The following is a 17,261-nucleotide window of genomic DNA, read 5'->3' on the forward strand; positions in this document are numbered from 1 at the left end:
ATATATATGTATATATATATATATATATATGTATACGTGTATATATAGATGTATATATATATTTTTTTTTTTTCCTGTTGATTCCTTTGATGATATTATGAATGTAATAGATAATAGTTGAATACACCATGATCCTCTTTAAGTGTATGTTGTTATTATACAATGCTGGAACATTCCAAAGACAGTTTAGCATGATGTACAGTCCAATACCCCATTTAAATTGGGGTAATAAATATATAAAATTAATTTAATTGTTAATATTATTATAAATGAAGATTTTATTGTTTATAATGCACACATTTATTATGCAAGTATAAATGTGTTGCTCTACAAAAATTGACTAAGAAGTCTAGATATAAAAGCATTTATCTCAATACAATTTTTAATTATTAGTATTTGACATATGAATGCTCTTTCCATAGATAAACATTTTGCATGGATTACATTTACACCATTATAATTGGGTAATTATTAAATCAAATTAAATAATTCATTATTAGCATAAAAGCTTATGATTAAATAGTGTTGATAATAATCTTACAGAAGATTTAGATCATAATAGTTATCCTCTAAAGTATTATTAATCAAAATCTAAAATCTTTTCTGTATTGGAAGGAATTGCATGTACTTTACAATGTCACAAAATTATTAAAAGAACCACCACAACAACATAAGTTGAGCTTCATTTTATTAGATTTTTCTGGTAGAAAAATAACAACAATTTTCCATTTTAATACTCTTCACCCTCCTCATCTTCCTCGAATGAATCAAGGCCCACTTCTTCGTAGTCCTTCTCCAGAGCTGCCATGTCTTCTCTGGCCTCAGAAAACTCTCCTTCTTCCATTCCCTCACCCACGTACCAGTGCACAAAGGCCCTCTTGGCATACATCAGGTCAAATTTGTGGTCGAGACGAGCCCAAGCCTCAGCAATGGCAGTGGTGTTGCTAAGCATGCACACCGCTCTTTGCACTTTGGCTAGATCTCCACCAGGAACCACAGTTGGGGGCTGGTAGTTGATGCCCACCTTGAAGCCAGTGGGACACCAGTCCACAAACTGGATGCTTCTCTTGGTCTTGATGGCAGCAATGGCCACGTTGACGTCTTTTGGAACCACGTCTCCCCTGTACAGCAAACAGCAGGCCATGTATTTTCCATGTCGTGGATCGCACTTCACCATCTGGTTGCAGGGCTCGAAACACGAGTTGGTGATCTCAGCCACAGAGAGCTGCTCGTGGTAGGCCTTCTCGGCGGAGATTACCGGAGCATACGTGGCAAGAGGGAAGTGGATGCGAGGGTAGGGCACCAAGTTGGTCTGGAACTCTGTCAAATCGACGTTCAAGGCGCCGTCGAAGCGGAGCGAGGCGGTGATGGAGGAAACAATCTGACTGATGAGCCGGTTGAGGTTGGTGTAGGACGGACGCTCGATATCCAGGTTCCTCCTGCAGATATCATAGATGGCCTCGTTGTCCACCATGAATGCACAGTCGGAGTGCTCGAGCGTGGTATGGGTGGTCAGGATGGAGTTGTATGGCTCCACCACAGCCGTAGACACCTGGGGAGCTGGGTAAATGGCAAACTCTAGCTTGGACTTCTTTCCAAAGTCAACTGAGAGACGCTCCATCAGAAGGGAGGTGAAACCCGAGCCTGTGCCTCCACCAAAACTGTGGAAGACCAGGAAACCTTGCAACCCCGTGCATTGGTCCGCCTGTGTGGAAGAGGGGACAGAACTTGCATTTTAGTCTCTGTTATTTTGATCTCGTTGGTAAGTACATGCAACACAATTTTTTCACATTACCAGTTTGCGTATGCGGTCCAGCACCGAGTCAATGATCTCCTTGCCAATGGTGTAGTGGCCACGGGCATAGTTATTCGCTGCATCCTCTTTTCCTGAGATGAGCTGCTCAGGATGAAACAGCTGGCGATAGGTGCCTGTGCGGACCTCATCTGGAAGAATAACATACCAGTGCCGTACAAAGTTAGTGCAAACAAATCACCAAATCCCAGACAGTTTTGTTACCTAAAACTATTACAAAGTACTTTACAAGTACCAAAAGAGAATTAATATGAATTAATACTAGAATTGTCACAGTTTTGAGTGTTTTTCTGTCTTTGCTTTCTCCCTGCCTGTCAATTTGGTTATTAGTTTCTATGGTAGTTATTCTGTTCAGCTGTTGTCTAATTAGTTCCCTGTATACAAGTTCCCTTGATTAATTTGTGAGTTGTCCGGTCTCGTCAGTGTATACGTGCTGTGCTATGTTCCTGCCTTCCTCTGTGTTTGTCTTATGGATTATCTAGAAAAGACTTGATTTGTGATTCACCTTCTCCGTCGTGTGTTTATATACACAACCCAAAAGTGACAGAAGACCGGACCAAGACAATATTTTGTTGTGCCGTTTTTGTGTGTGTTATTTTTCCCCATGGATCTGCCGGCAGTAAGACTGTTATGCCTGGAGCAGATGGACCGGTCGCTGGAGGATTATACCCAGGACTTTTTAGATCTGGCATGCCTTGTGCACTATTCGGACGACTCGCTCAGTGTTTTCTTCCACACCAGCCTGAGCGAGCAGGCGAAGGCACGCCTGCCTGCCAGCGAACGGTCCCTGTGAGGACTTCTCCGCCTATGGGGAGTGGGTGCTGGTGAACAATGAATCGGAGTTCACGATCGGTCCCGAGGAGGACACCACCAGCCCCACTCCCAACTCAGAGCCCAGCCTGACACTACCCCGTGAGATGGACACGACGCCTGAGCCCACCGTAGACGGAGAGCCAGCGCAAGGAGCGACTGAGCCCGGGTACACGTCTGACCAGGTGTGTGAGCCGGCTTCATCGTGTGCCTCCGTGGGAGGTTATAGTGCAGTTCGAGGGGATGAATTGGCGCCTACACAGCCACCGAGGGCGAGTCATGGGTTTCTGGACAATGGGTTTGGGAAGAGGATGATTCCATGCCCCCACTGATACTACCCGACTTTGAATGCCTACCTTCATCTGCGCTGGTCCCACCCGGCCTCCCACTCCCGCCTCTCTTCTGGAATCACCTGATTCCTCTGACCAGCGCCTTTCGTCAGCTCCTCTGCTTAAGCCTTAGGGGTCGCTTGTGTCCCACTGCTCTCCGTCTGCACCTAAGGCTCTACCACCATCTGTCGTCCCCATGACCACGTCAAGGAAATCCCAGCCATGGCTCCTCCCTCCTTCGACACCATCGCCACCTAGCTCCGAGCTTCTCCCTGGTTCGTCCCACCATCTGCACCACCCTGGTTTCACCTCTCCTGTCCTCGTTGGGACTGTCGGCGCGAGGTCGCGCCTTTCAGGGAGGGGGCGTACTGTCACAGTTATGTTCAGTTTGACTTTGTTTTCTGGCTTTGCTTTCTCCCTGCCTGTCAGTTTCTATGGCTAATCATTTGATTAGTTATTCTGTTCAGCTATTTGTTCCCTTTCTTGTTCCCTGTATATTAGTTCTGTGTTTGCCTTATGGATTATCTAGTCAAGACTTGATTTGTGATTCATCTTCGTAATGTGTTTATATACAACCTGAAAGTGACAATAATAGCATATACATACTAAAATAGTACTAATCCTGAACCCTACACCTCTGGACCCAAAATAACATTTAATTATCAGTGATGCATACCAGATTTGCTCATGGTTATATTATTATAATAATTTTGATCTAAGTAAATGATTATTATAATAATATATTATGAACTATTATTTATTAATGTTACATTTAATTTAAATGATTTAATACAAATTATGTTTTATAATAATCTATATATTTTCAATATAACAGACCGTTCTGCTCAGTTATCAAATTACTACAACTTAAACTAACATAAAATAAAAATTGTAAATATATTTTTATTTCAAAACATTAATAATATAACCGTATACAAAGTATATTAAATTAAGGATCTTGACCCTTATGCCTCTGAAAAAAATTATTGGGTTTATTAATACGCAATCAGTTTGCTAAATATTTATTTGTGATAATAAATGTAATTACTGATTGAACACTGTCTTTTGTCCAGTTGCTTATAAATGCAACGTTTTTCACTGCCCGATGAAGACTAAAATGGTTGAAACACTGTATTTTAACAGTGTGCCATCCCTTTTTCTTTCTATTATAAATGCAAAGTGCTTGGCGCTGCAATGATTTTAATGCATTTACAAATGCATGACCTCTAATGGCTTGTTGCCTTAAATGTAACACCATGATGATATTTACCAATGACCGTTGGCTCAAGGTCTACAAAGATGGCACGAGGTACGTATTTGCCAGACCCAGTATCACTGAAAAAGGTGGTGAATGAGTCATCATGGCAACCCACTGGTTTGTGGTCGGGCATCTGGCCATCGGGCTGGATACCGTGTTCCAGACAGTACAGCTCCCAGCAGGTGTTACCCATCTGGACGCCAGCCTGGCCAACGTGGACAGAGATACACTCACGCTGTGGAGAGGAAACAGATTATATTAGTAACCAAGTAGTGCTGTATGGCATTGCAAACATAACATATTAGGTGACAGTACTCTCTGTAGTGTTCCTCCTGAATTCAACTAACAACATTCATGGGACATTTGGCGGTCAATATGAAATCAATAAAAAAATTCCAAACCCAATATGAAAATCAGTCTATTTACTTGAATATACATACTCTTTTCTGACTATTCTGGTCAATGTCTATCCAATAAAGATGCATGTAAAAATATACTGATTGCATTTAACAATAGCACAAACCATAAATAAAAAAAATTACATGTTGCCGCCTTTCAGACTTTTGTTTTGCCCACCAGGGGGCAGAAGCAAACAAAAAAGGCTCTTAATGGTGGGAGGTAGGCTTATTACACAATGTCAGTCACAGATGACTGACATGTGCAGCTGACAGGACAGGACAGGACAGGACAAGACAAAAGTACTGGCTGGATCACTCAAAGCCCCAAAACACGTTTGTCGTCAGCCATCGGTTTGTGCTTATCTAGATGACAATCCTGAGATAAAGTCTAAGCCAGCCTTGAATTCGTATCATGGCATGTTAAACACTTCTGTTTGTTTGGAAAGGGAGTTTCCTGAGAGACTCGACCTGGGAAAACATTTACAATGTGACATTTATGGCACTAATGGCAGACGGGCCTACTAACCCTCATAGCCGTTATTTTCTCTTCGCACATACACACAAAACACCTTCCACAAACATTGCCTCGCTCCTCTCACACACCCTGGCAAGTCTGAAGAAGCATGAAAAGGCTTGAGGTGTCGACATCAGCCCCAACAGGTTTATATCAGACAACAGAGCAAGCTGCACCCTAATGTGGAATTTTAGTATGTGTGCTATAAAGGGAGGTTGAAAGAAAATATATATAAAAAAAAAATTGACAATTGAAAATAGAAAGTTGTGTTCTGCTTTTCTGTGGCCATGTTACAATAAATTTATGAGACAGTGAAATGTGATGAACTACTAGGCTACTGTTCAAATAGGGGTCAGTATTTCTTTTAGTGGCAGTTAATACATTTGTTACAAAAAAAAAAATATTTAAATATAAATATTAATATAAAATATTAATATTAATATAAATATAAAATAAAAATAAGTGTATTTTGAACTTTCTATTCATCGAGAAAAAAAAGAAAAGTGAGGTATATATGTCAGTGTTGCCATTAAACATTCAAATTTTAGGACACCGGTGCAATGGGTCACATGATTGCAGCAAAAGTGCTCTGTAATGATTCAGCACCTAAATCTGTGCCTGCGCTCCAGAGAGATGGCCTACATCAGCCTGAGAAGAAATATCCAGACTCTGATTCTCCTCTATCGGCATGACTCTTCCTCTGAATTCATTCTCCTGGGGTTGGGGCTCTATTTTTACCCCTCTGCCCCTGTCTGCCTATTGGTGAGTCAGTGGGGAGTGGGATGGTACATTACACAGGCACATGGGACTGCCTAGTTTGGGCATGGCAGCCAGGTTAGAAGTTATTTATGGGTTGTTACAGGTCATCTTTCTCCACTAGCTCTTTTTCACCAACCAAACCTTCCACCACCAACCCATGAACCCCACAATGAGTTGTCTTCCTGCATTTCTTTTTTTTTTTTTTTTTTACAACTTCTGCAAATTCTGTTGTCTCATACATTTCTTGTTCTCTTAGTATATACTTTTTTTTTTACTCTTTCAAAATAGTTGCAACAGAAATATGCCATAAATGTGTTTAATGATTTCTCCAAACTGGAGAAACACCCATTTTTCCAATTCCTTGACTTTCACCATTGGAGATTGATTATATTGACCATAACAGAGCCATATATTAATATGAGTTCTCTAAACAACGCCCTAATAGCTGTTTGGCTATTTGTTAACATAATGGCCGACATGACCAAGGTGTTGTCAGCAGAAAAAGGGTGCATGAAAGATTACATAGAAAAATTTCTGTAGAATAATGTGATCAAAATGGACCCGATTTAGTTTTAGTACTAACTTTCTAAATACTTTGTCAATTGCATGTTGATGATAAGGAATTTACCCTAAAGTATATGTAATAAGCACAAATTCACTTGAATTTGATATTTGTCTTTACCTTCAACCTTATTCTGTGTAATGATTGCAAAAAGAGCAAATAATTGACTTATGGTTACAAAGTGTAAGGTGAGATATGACAGAGACTAAAGTTTGTTAATTTTTAACTTTACTGGGTGGCAACCATCCTCATCTCATGATTTGTAAAGAATAGAAATGTTTTTTTATTTTTATTAGAAATAAATGAGCAATTTTACATTGCAAAACTCATTTCCATGCTTTAGGGAGCCAGCTTGCAAAATATTAAGGTTTCAGAGAACAATCATTAATAAATCTTGTGACATGTTTCTTAAGGTTCAGCTGGCATCCAAAAGACAAACAGAACGTCCTCATGAGTGTGACTGGGACTTTTAGAATGCGAGAACCATTTGTCCTTGGAATTCAGCATAAACAAACTCCTACACACTTGGTTCTAATATATTTTCCATGTAAAAACAGGCTTGGAGACTTACAACACTTATTTAGTTCTTAACAGGGGGCTTTGTTGGCACTAGTTCATTTTGCAATGCGTGTGGGTTTATTTCAAACGACGGTTGGCACACAATATTTCACACAATTACCCAAAGCTTGAGATTCTAGAAGATTCACAAACTATGAATCACCGTAATGAATGATGCCGTCTTAGTCATATCAAGAAAAAAATATTATTTCAACATCAACCATTATTACGCAGTTTTCTTTCTGATTAAGATGTCCCTTTCTCTTATTATTATGCATATTTTCAACCAGCATCAACATCTTTGTGTCTTTTTTTTCCTGGATCATGGGACATACTGAGGCAGGGAGCCACAACAGTGTTCAGTAAAATCACAAACACACCCATAACCACACCCATAAGAGCTTAAGGCATAATAGTTTCCAAAGTACTGGTCATATGAAGTGCTGGTAAAATATGGTCAAATCTAGGCTATAAAAATAATATGGCATATAAAACAGTCAAATGAACCATTAAGCCTCTATTTTAGGCTAGTAGTCACTTTTAAAGAGACGGTTAGAGTCATAGACTTATTTTTTATAGTCTTTGTTATTTTTTGCTAATGTGTTATTAAAATTCAAAATACGCAGTTAATAAAATACGTATCTTTAGCGCGCTAGGTTTCCATCCACCTGTTTTCATGCGCATTTTGGAATATCATTAAAAAAAAAAACCGCTGAATGGAAACGCCCAGATTCTCAAATTCAAAAAATGCGCATTAAAAAAAAAAAAAAAAAAAAAAAGTATTGTGGCCTAAACTGACTCGGATGAATATTTTATGCGATAAGACCGTGCGCATTAACTACGAAGGGAACAATTCCTCTACGCATCAAAAAAAGTCACGTGACTGTGCGTGTGTGTGCGATGAGACGGCATTAACTGGACCGACCTCGCTGCACAACATCTAAAATGCAGCTTAGGTTGTTCTGAAATGTCTGGGCATAGTCTGTCGTCAAAGTGTGTCTGTATAATTCCCTTTTAAAACTGTCTTACTGCGTTCCCAAACAGCAGCATCCGCATCAGAAACATATATAACATGGCCGCGTTTCGTTTGCGCGCTCAATATTATAGGCCTATCCTACACACACAGTGGCTTATCCAACTGCGTCAGCTTGCATTTCTCTAAATAATATTTATCGCCAGTGTAACGATTTAATTATCTTCGACTCGCTGGATGAAAACAGTGCTTTATTCGCACGTGTTAAAAGCGATATTCTGATTTTGAGCATATAAGTTAAATGCAATATGTGTTTACAGGCAAAGAGACTTTCACAGTAGATCTAACAATTAAAAATAATGTTGTACTCACCATTTTGCTTTAGATTAGGGTTTTATTTTTCGCCGGGAAAATAGTTTGATGAACACTTGTCCTCTCACTGCGTACCTGCAATGTGGTATGAGTGAGTCAGTCTCAGTGGCGCACTGACAGCAGTTTGATTTTATACTACAGCAACTCAGAGGAGGGGCAACCTGACACTCATGTGAAGCTGTGCCTGTGATGCAGTATATTTAGACACTTTAAATACAGAAAAAAACATGCAAAACAACGACACTATTTCATGAACAAATCAGGGACAATAATTCAGGTCAATGTGATGCATTATGTCTATTAAGCTACAGGTATTTTTTTATATACATATTAATTCATAAATCAAACGACATCAAGGTATGTACACTGTAATGTCTTAAGATAGACAAACAAATGAGCTCTTTGTTAATGCTGAACGCAGAGCAATATCAACAGGCACGCGACAGCCTACGCAGCATGTATATTTTTCACATACGACACTTCCTGTTCTCCCCGTATTAACCCCGTAAGTGCTGGTGCAATGTGGAGTCACATTCCTGCCACACATATTTGCAACACAGTAAAAGAAAATTGCAACAGAAAATAAAGTTTTGCTAAAGAAAAATAAGGTATTGAGCAAAATAAATAAAAAATAAATTGAATTGAATTGCAAAATAAAAATAAAGGACGAGAAAAAAAAAGTTTTGCAAACATAAAAATAAATTGCTGCAAAAGAGAATAAAAATAGTTTAATAATTCATCATTTTTGCAAACAAAACTAAAAAATAGCTAAATACAATAGAGCAAAAATCATTGGCAGCTGAAAAAGAAGAACATTGATTCTATCTCTGCAACAGATTTTAAGCAGCAATGATTTTGCAACACATATTTTCCATGGCCATAACTACTAATTCATTTGCAGCGCACCTTTTATTCTGCGTTTTAGTCAAGTGTGAGCTCGCAATACCGTTTTCCCTTTCTGCTTCACTATTCTGAGCAGCTGCATCCGAAATAGCATACTTCCCTTTAGTAGGCTAAAAACAGTATGTGACAAAATAAGTAAGTCAGAATTCACAGTACTCATAAGAGTGTAGGCAAAAAGTACCCGTATGGCCTACTACTTCCAGCGAGATTCTGAAGTGTGTATGAAGTACACTAGTATGCCATTAAGGACACAGTGGCTGCGTCTGAAATCGCATACTTCCCTACTAAATAGTAGGTGAAAAACAGTATGTGACAAAAGTACCCGGATGACCTAGTATTTCCGGCAAGATTCTGAAGTGTGCATATGATGGACACTTTACTATCCCATGAGGCCACGGGAGAGGATTTGTGAATGACTGTGAAGTGACGTAACTGTCGCTGGCAGGTCACGTGATAATGACAACATGGCGAATGTATTACATTCATACTAAACAGACTTATATATAGAACATACTTTTTTAGCAGTCGTGAAGTAATTACTTATTCAAAATAACTCAAGAGGGTATGTGATTTTGGACGCAGACTGCGTTTAACTTTATGGCACTGTTTTGAAGTGGGGGTGGGGTCAAGGGAATGGGGCGTGTACAATGGGCCTGGCCACACCCCTCTCAAATGTATGTCATCAGTGCGAGACGCAGACCACAACACATGGCTGAGCAGTGGCATGTGGTGGATCATTTATTCACTGGCATTAAAACGTGCATGGTTTCGTTTTGCTAACTAACAGCATTTGCTCAAGTTAAAGAAGTAAATAACACAGTAAAAGTGGTGTTTATTATTAGCCGTAGGCTACTTGCTAACGTGAGGTGTCTGAAAAATCAGCATCTGCTGTTTATTTCTCTCAATGTGCACACTTTTATAATGTTGATAGATTATTTTGTTTAATTTGATGAATAATAGCCTACTTATTATTGTCCACACTTCCCCATTCACATCTCTCCGGCCAGGATATGGCTCTAATTGTTCTTATCTTGTCTTTATTATATTTACTAATGCCTTTCCATTCACTGTTTTAATATATAATTTCTTTGGTCAGATTTCTCACTTCATTTTGACTTTGTATCAAATGCCCCTTCTTTGAAAAAAAAAAATCATTCCAATGTTCTTTTCTTTTCAAAATTAGTCATAAAACATAATCACTCCTAGCAGGAACATAAGGGCTAGCTAGCATGTTAGCTTAGCACAGCATCAAGTATAAAACCATGTTTTTGCTCCAAACTCACTTTATAACACCAGTTGAGTGTTGGAAATAACCTTCTGTGATCTGATGTGGCTTCTTATTATAGTATGAGGCAAAAATATATATATTTTATCGTGTTTTAACCAGTGATAGAGGATATTAAAAGAGTTAGTTCACCAAAAAAGGAAAATGTTAATCACCCTCATGCCGTTCCAAACCCGTAAGACTTTCGTTTATCTTTGGAACAAAAATGAAAATCTTTTTGATGAAATCTGAGAGCTTTGTGTCCCTCCATAGACAGCTACGCAACTACCACTTTGACGCTTCAAAAAGTTCATAAAGAGATCGTAAAACTAATCCATGTGAATTAAGTCGTTTAGTCCAAATTAGACTGGATTGCTTTAAATGATTAAGAGAATTATTTTAGGCTTTTATTTACATTTAAACAATCATCAACTCACACATCAGTTGCTGCAAGCTCAAGCATGTTCACTTGATGTGCGAGAACCAATGAGCTTCTATTCACTGATCAATGTTTACATGTGAAAAAAAGACTAAATTTAATCTGTTCATCATATAAAGAGATCGAGTCTCTTCAGAAAATTTGGACTGCACAGATCAAATCATATGGATTAGTTTTACGATCTCTTTATAAACATTTTGATGCTCAAAGTGGTAGTTGCGTCGCTGTCAACAGAGGGACAGAAAGCTCTTATTTGTTTTCTGAAAATGAACGAAAGTCTTACGGGTTTGGAACAACACGAAGGCGAGTAATTACCCAGCAAACACATTTACGTTGTGGCAACGTCTGTGGCACATTGCATTTCTGCTACTATGGCAATGTTGCTGTCTACGTGCTTGCAACATTGTAACAACGTTGTTGTGCGATATTCAGCAAATGAGAGACGACGTTCTGACATTTATTTATTTATTTGTATGCTAGATAGACCTATAGATATACCCCATTTAGCATTTTATGTTTTGAGGTTTATTTTTAATTAGTCAGATGTTAAATAATTATATATTGTTTATCCTTATTATTATTTAATGGGGCTATCTGTAAATTAGCCTAATTATAATCAACACCTGCAAGTGTAAACTTTGAAGAGTAAAAATTACAGAAGGTTACGTTAATTCAACTTTACTAAAACTACATATGGTAATCAAACTGCACTTCCAGAAGTCATACATTTGTGAAAAAAAAGAAAAAAAAAAAAAACTAAAATGTTTTTAGTGTTTTAGTAAAAAAAATTTTTTTTTTTTTAAGTTTCTTAAAAATAAAAAATACAAAAATAAAATAAGATGTTAAAGTCCTTTCACGTCACCATTTCGCGTGTTGTTGTCCGCCTGCATTTCACATAATAGGCCTGTAGGTGGCGGCTGGGCTTCATTTAACAAACTATGATAGCTTGACCAAATGGTAAACGCTGTATCAATATACACTCACCTAAAGGATTATTAGGAACACCATACTAATACTGTGTTTGACCCCCTTTCGCCTTCAGAACTGCCTTAATTTCTACGTGGCATTGATTCAACAAGGTGCTGAAAGCATTCTTTAGAAATGTTGGCCCATATTGATAGGATAGCATCTTGCAGTTGATGGAGATTTGTGGGATGCACATCCAGGGCACGAAGCTCCCGTTCCACCACATCCCAAAGATGCTCTATTGGGTTGAGATCTGGTGACTGTGGGGGCCATTTTAGTACAGTGAACTCATTGTCATGTTCAAGAAACCAATTTGAAATGATTCGAGCTTTGTGACATGGTGCATTATCCTGCTGGAAGCAGCCATCAGAGGATGGTACATGGTGGTCAGAAACAATGCTCAGGTAGGCCGTGGCATTTAAACGATGCCCAACTGGCACTAAGGGGCCTAAAGTGTGCCAAGAAAACATCCCACACACCATTACACCACCACCACCAGCCTGCACAGTGGTAACAAGGCATGATGGATCCATGTTCTCATTCTGTTTATGCCAAATTCTGACTCTACCATCTGAATGTCTCAACAGAAATCGAGACTCATCAGACCAGGCAACATTTTCCCAGTCTTCAACTGTCCAATTTTGGTGAGCTCGTGCAAATTGTAGCCTCTTTTTCCTTTTTGTAGTGGAGATGAGTGGTACCCGGTGGGGTCTTCTGCTGTTGTAGCCCATCCGCCTCAAGGTTGTGCGTGTTGTGGCTTCACAAATGCTTTGCTGCATACCTCGGTTGTAACGAGTGGTTATTTCAGTCAAAGTTGCTCTTCTATCAGCTTGAATCAGTTGGCCCATTCTCCTCTGACCTCTAGCATCAACAAGGCATTTTCGCCCACAGGACTGCCGCATACTGGATGTTTTTCCCTTTTCACACCATTCTTTGTAAACCCTAGAAATGGTTGTGCGTGAAAATCCCAGTAACTGAGCAGATTGTGAAATACTCAGACCGGCCCGTCTGGCACCAACAACCATGCCACGCTCAAAATTGCTTAAATCACCTTTCTTTCCCATTCTGACATTCAGTTTGGAGTTCAGGAGATTGTCTTGACCAGGACCACACCCCTAAATGCATTGAAGCAACTGCCATGTGATTGGTTGATTAGATAATTGCATTAATGAGAAATTGAACAGGTGTTCCTAATAATCCTTTAGGTGAGTGTACATAGACTAAATAAAAAGTGACTTTAATTATAGGCTACTTACCATTAATGCGACTTTTGGTGCTGGTTTTGTGCAGTGCTTTATAGTCAATTAGCATCCATTGTTTAAACGACGCAGATTCAGATCGCTTCATAACATGTAAATTCGTCTGTCCCATAATTTTCAAACGATTTAAAATTACCACTCCACTTCACATTGTCCAATGAAATTTGAACTTCTTGTGCCAGATAACGATTGGTCGGTGTATTATACATGACAAACAGGCTTCAATGAATTATGTAATATTTTAAAATAGCCTATGTGATATGTGGATTTTTAATTGAATCGACACACTAACTTTTATTATTGAAAAAAAAAAAAAAACGTTTAAAATTGTTTGGTTTATTCCTTCCTGCCGTCGAGCCATATACTCACTGAAATAACTATATTTGGCTCGAGAGCATCGGTTCCCGAGCAGACTGTGGAATACCTAGACTAGCAGACAACAAATCAAATGAAAAACTAATCAGTGCGAGCGAGGCTACATTAGTCACATTAGAAAATTAAGTTGGTTGTGTTTGAATAATTACGTATCTTAATTAGCGAATTAGTAAATTGAACGTAATTCTCACGTATCCTTGCTCTATGAAGAATGAGACAACACACAATGAGCCTAACGGTTATGGGCGGTTGAAATTTAAAAGGCTGATTTTCGCGCTTCAGGGCAGTGACGAGTAGGCTACATATGTCGTCCAGTGGTTGTTCAGACTCCCTAGGCACAACCTTAAGCAATTCGGGAGTGTGAAAAAGGCTTATATGGCCCTGAACGGTGGTTTAATGTCAACATTGTGTCAACGCTGTAACAACCTTGACCACACAACGTAGCAACCTTTTGACCATATTGTTAAAACGTTGTTAGAAGGTTGGGTAGCCTATAGTGCCAACGTTCAGTGTTTGCTGGGTAATGACAGAATTTTCATTTTTGGATGAACTATCCCTTTAACGCATTATTCTTATGAAAATATAGGTTTATCTATTTTCTTCAAGCCTTGAAGAAAATAGATAAACCATATCATTGCAAACGTGTTCATCTGTAAAAAACTTTCATGAATCATGTTGTTCAGCTACATTGATCTCTGGATGCCTTTACCCATATAAAGGATTTCCTAGAACGTCATAAGATATGTGACTCTATCCCCTGGGTCCATTTTTAATCTGGATCAAATTGATCCGGATTTGTAAATCCCATGTTTTGCTTTCCAGGATCACCTGATCAATCTTACTTTTATGCCAGTTTTTTTAAAGGAACATTGGATTGGATCACTGTGATCCAAATACCAAATTTCAGGATTACCAAATCCTGTTTACCAGAGCCTTAAATGGAACCAACAGTGTAGCCTACTGGCTTAGCAAAGAACAACAGGTAGGCAAAATACCGCCACAAATAGCCATTGTTTGTTTTAATTTTAAGAAACAGAAATAATAAACAGAAAAATTTTACATTCCTTATTTTGTTATAATGTTAAAAAACAAAACAAAAACAATACTACCCAATAGTCAAAAATCATTTACAGGACAGATAACAGCTCTTTCCATCTCTGCCTTTAGGAGATGTATCTCCATCTGCACCTTTTTCTGCTGCAGTTGGGTAAGGATGATTTGTTCTTTACCCAGTTCAATTTGTACTTCTGCTCTTTCGGTTTCTCGTTTCAGAAGCAACTCATAGCTGTCACCATCCTGGTTTGTAGCTGAGGAACGTTTGCGCTTTCTTGTAGGAACGTCTTGAACTGTCTTTATTACATCCACTGGGGATCTATCTTCCTCCTCAATCACTGTGGTCAAGTCCACAAACATTTCCTCTGCAGGAGAAGTTTGCTCGCATTCTTCTGAAGTCCTAGTCTTGTGGCCTCTACATCTGCTTCTATGCCTTCAATGCCATGCAGCACCTCTGATTTTTCTCCTCCTATGAAATCAAGGACCATATCAGTGAAATCACCCCTCTTATATGGCTTGTTACCTGTTTGGGGGTTTATGGATTCAGTCTTTCGTTGCCTTGGCCCTAAGGTTCATCCATCGCAACATAACTTGTTTTATGGTCCTCTTTTGGCCAGACCCCATGGCATTGACATGATTGGTTATGTCCTCCCAAATGTTGTGTTTTCCTTTTTTGGTCATTTCTCCACCATTTGCAGAGCTGAAACCTCCTACTATTGAGGTAAAATTAGCCCGAACACCCTCTAGCAGTGCACAGGTTTCTGCCACAGCGAAATTAGGCCCTTTTGGTTCCAACTCTTTGGTGTAGCCAACACTGATCATAAAAGCCTTGAGCATGATTGCTTTGGCTTGTGCTCAATTAGACTTACACCAATCAGCTCATTGCTGGTTAATGGGTGACACCATTTAAGCACATCATTTCTTTGCACTCATTCCTCTTAGCCTACAGAGGCATCCACATGGCGGGTATTGTTCATCGTTACTGTAGGAGAAGGTACCGTCAAAGGGTGCATGCTGAGCATGCCAAACCACTCGAGCAATACACATCAGAAGAACTACATGCACGTTTTCGCTTTGGGAGAGATGACATTAAGTACGTTGCAGATCTTGTCAGGCCAACACTCCAGTACCAAACCCAAAGGAGTCATGTTTATCCGTGGAGGAACGGTGCTTAATCGTTCTGCGCTTTTACGCATGTGGGACTTTCTACCAAGTAATTCGTGACAATGTGGGAGTGAGAAAAGCAAGTAATGTGAGTAATGTGGTGAAGACTATGTCAGTAGTACTGGGCAGTCTGATCAATAAATTTGTTTCCTTTCCCAAGGATGACCAGACAGCTCAGACTAAGCACAAGTTTTTTTCAAATTGGGAACATGCCTAGCTCTATTGGTGCTATTGATTGTACTCATGTGCATATCCAAGCACCTTGTAAAAGGGAGTGGGAGTATGTCAGTCGAAAGGGGAGGCACAGCATCAACATCCAACTTGTGGGCAACGCCGACCTCATAATAACCAAATGTGTTGTGAAATGGCCAGGGTCTGTTCATGATGCACGTATTCTAAGAGTGCACTATACAGAGAGCTTCAATCCCACCGACCAAATGGCATAGTATTGGAAGACAGTGCGTATACACTCCTACCATGGCTAATGATGACCCCTTTTCCAGTTGCAAACACACGCTTCAACTCCTCACATTGCAAAACAAGATGTGCCATTGAACGCTTAAATGGAGTCCCGAAGAGATGGTTTGCATGTCTTAACTACCTAAGAGTACAACCCAAGGTGGCATGCAACATAATCCTTGCCTGTATTGTTTTGCATAACATCGCCACCAGGCGTCATGTCCCTCTTGATGACAATTTTGATGGACCTGAGTCCTGACCCTGATGTAGAACCAGAACACCCACCATTGTTCTTACCTAATGAAGGACACACTGGACATGCAATAAGAGATGCAATTGTGAGAAATTACTTTTAACTAGGCTGCTGAATGACTGAGTATATTTGTTGTTGTCATTGCCATTAATATATTGTGGAATTATAGAGCTGTGAGCAACAGTGACATTTATTTGACAGCTGATAGCTTTGAGGTTTTTTTTTTGTTTGTTTGTTTGTTTACCATATATCATTAGATGTGACATGCTTCATATGTGCTTCAAATATGAAGAAATGTATATATCATCAGTAAACATGAAACAACTGAATCCACCCTTGTGATGGGATCAGGATAATCCTGTTTTTTTTTTTGTTTTTTTTTAGATCCCAAACCGAGTTCAAAGTTTTGAAATACCCAAAGGGCAGGTTTGATCCAGATCAAATGTAAGATCGGATTACATGCTCTGATCTTAGTTCGGAATCCCTCTTTTGCTTTTGAAAAACCCATTTCCAAGATTTGATCCAATCCGTGACCCGAAATCCCACTGGATTACTTTTTAAAAACTGGGCCCTGGTTTCACAAGAACAGGCTTAAGACTAGTCCCAGTCTAAAATGCATGTTTGAGGTGTTTTTAGATACACACCAGTAATGTTTATAAAAGCTTCTCCTGGATTAATCTAAACCCTGTGAAACCGGACCTAAGAGTCTCATTTGTGGACTTTCTGTGCTAGGGCTCCCTCTGGCTTCCAGTGTGAATGAAACAGACATTATATGAGAGT

General features: G+C 39.3%; 1 protein-coding gene and 1 pseudogene across 2 annotated transcripts; one reads left to right on the top strand and one right to left on the bottom strand.

Moving 5' to 3' along the window:
• Positions 1–671: 671 nt before the first annotated feature.
• On the bottom strand, positions 672–8,578 carry tuba8l2 (tubulin, alpha 8 like 2). The gene is made up of 4 exons (XM_079897409.1): positions 8,347–8,578; positions 4,223–4,445; positions 1,796–1,944; positions 672–1,705 (listed from the first exon to the last, which is right to left on the bottom strand). The coding sequence occupies exons 1-4, from the start codon at positions 8,347–8,349 to the stop codon at positions 731–733; spliced, it is 1,350 nt and encodes a 449-aa protein (XP_079753535.1). The 5' UTR covers positions 8,350–8,578; the 3' UTR covers positions 672–730.
• Positions 8,579–15,564: 6,986 nt separating this feature from the next.
• LOC307153667 (putative nuclease HARBI1) lies at positions 15,565–16,584 on the top strand (annotated as a pseudogene). Its single transcript has one exon. The product of its transcript is annotated as a putative nuclease HARBI1 (transcript).
• The last annotated feature ends 677 nt before the right edge of the window (positions 16,585–17,261 follow it).

Source organism: Squalius cephalus (assembly GCF_949319135.1).
Source record: "Squalius cephalus genome assembly, chromosome: 2".
NCBI classification, from domain to species: domain Eukaryota; kingdom Metazoa; phylum Chordata; class Actinopteri; order Cypriniformes; family Leuciscidae; genus Squalius; species Squalius cephalus.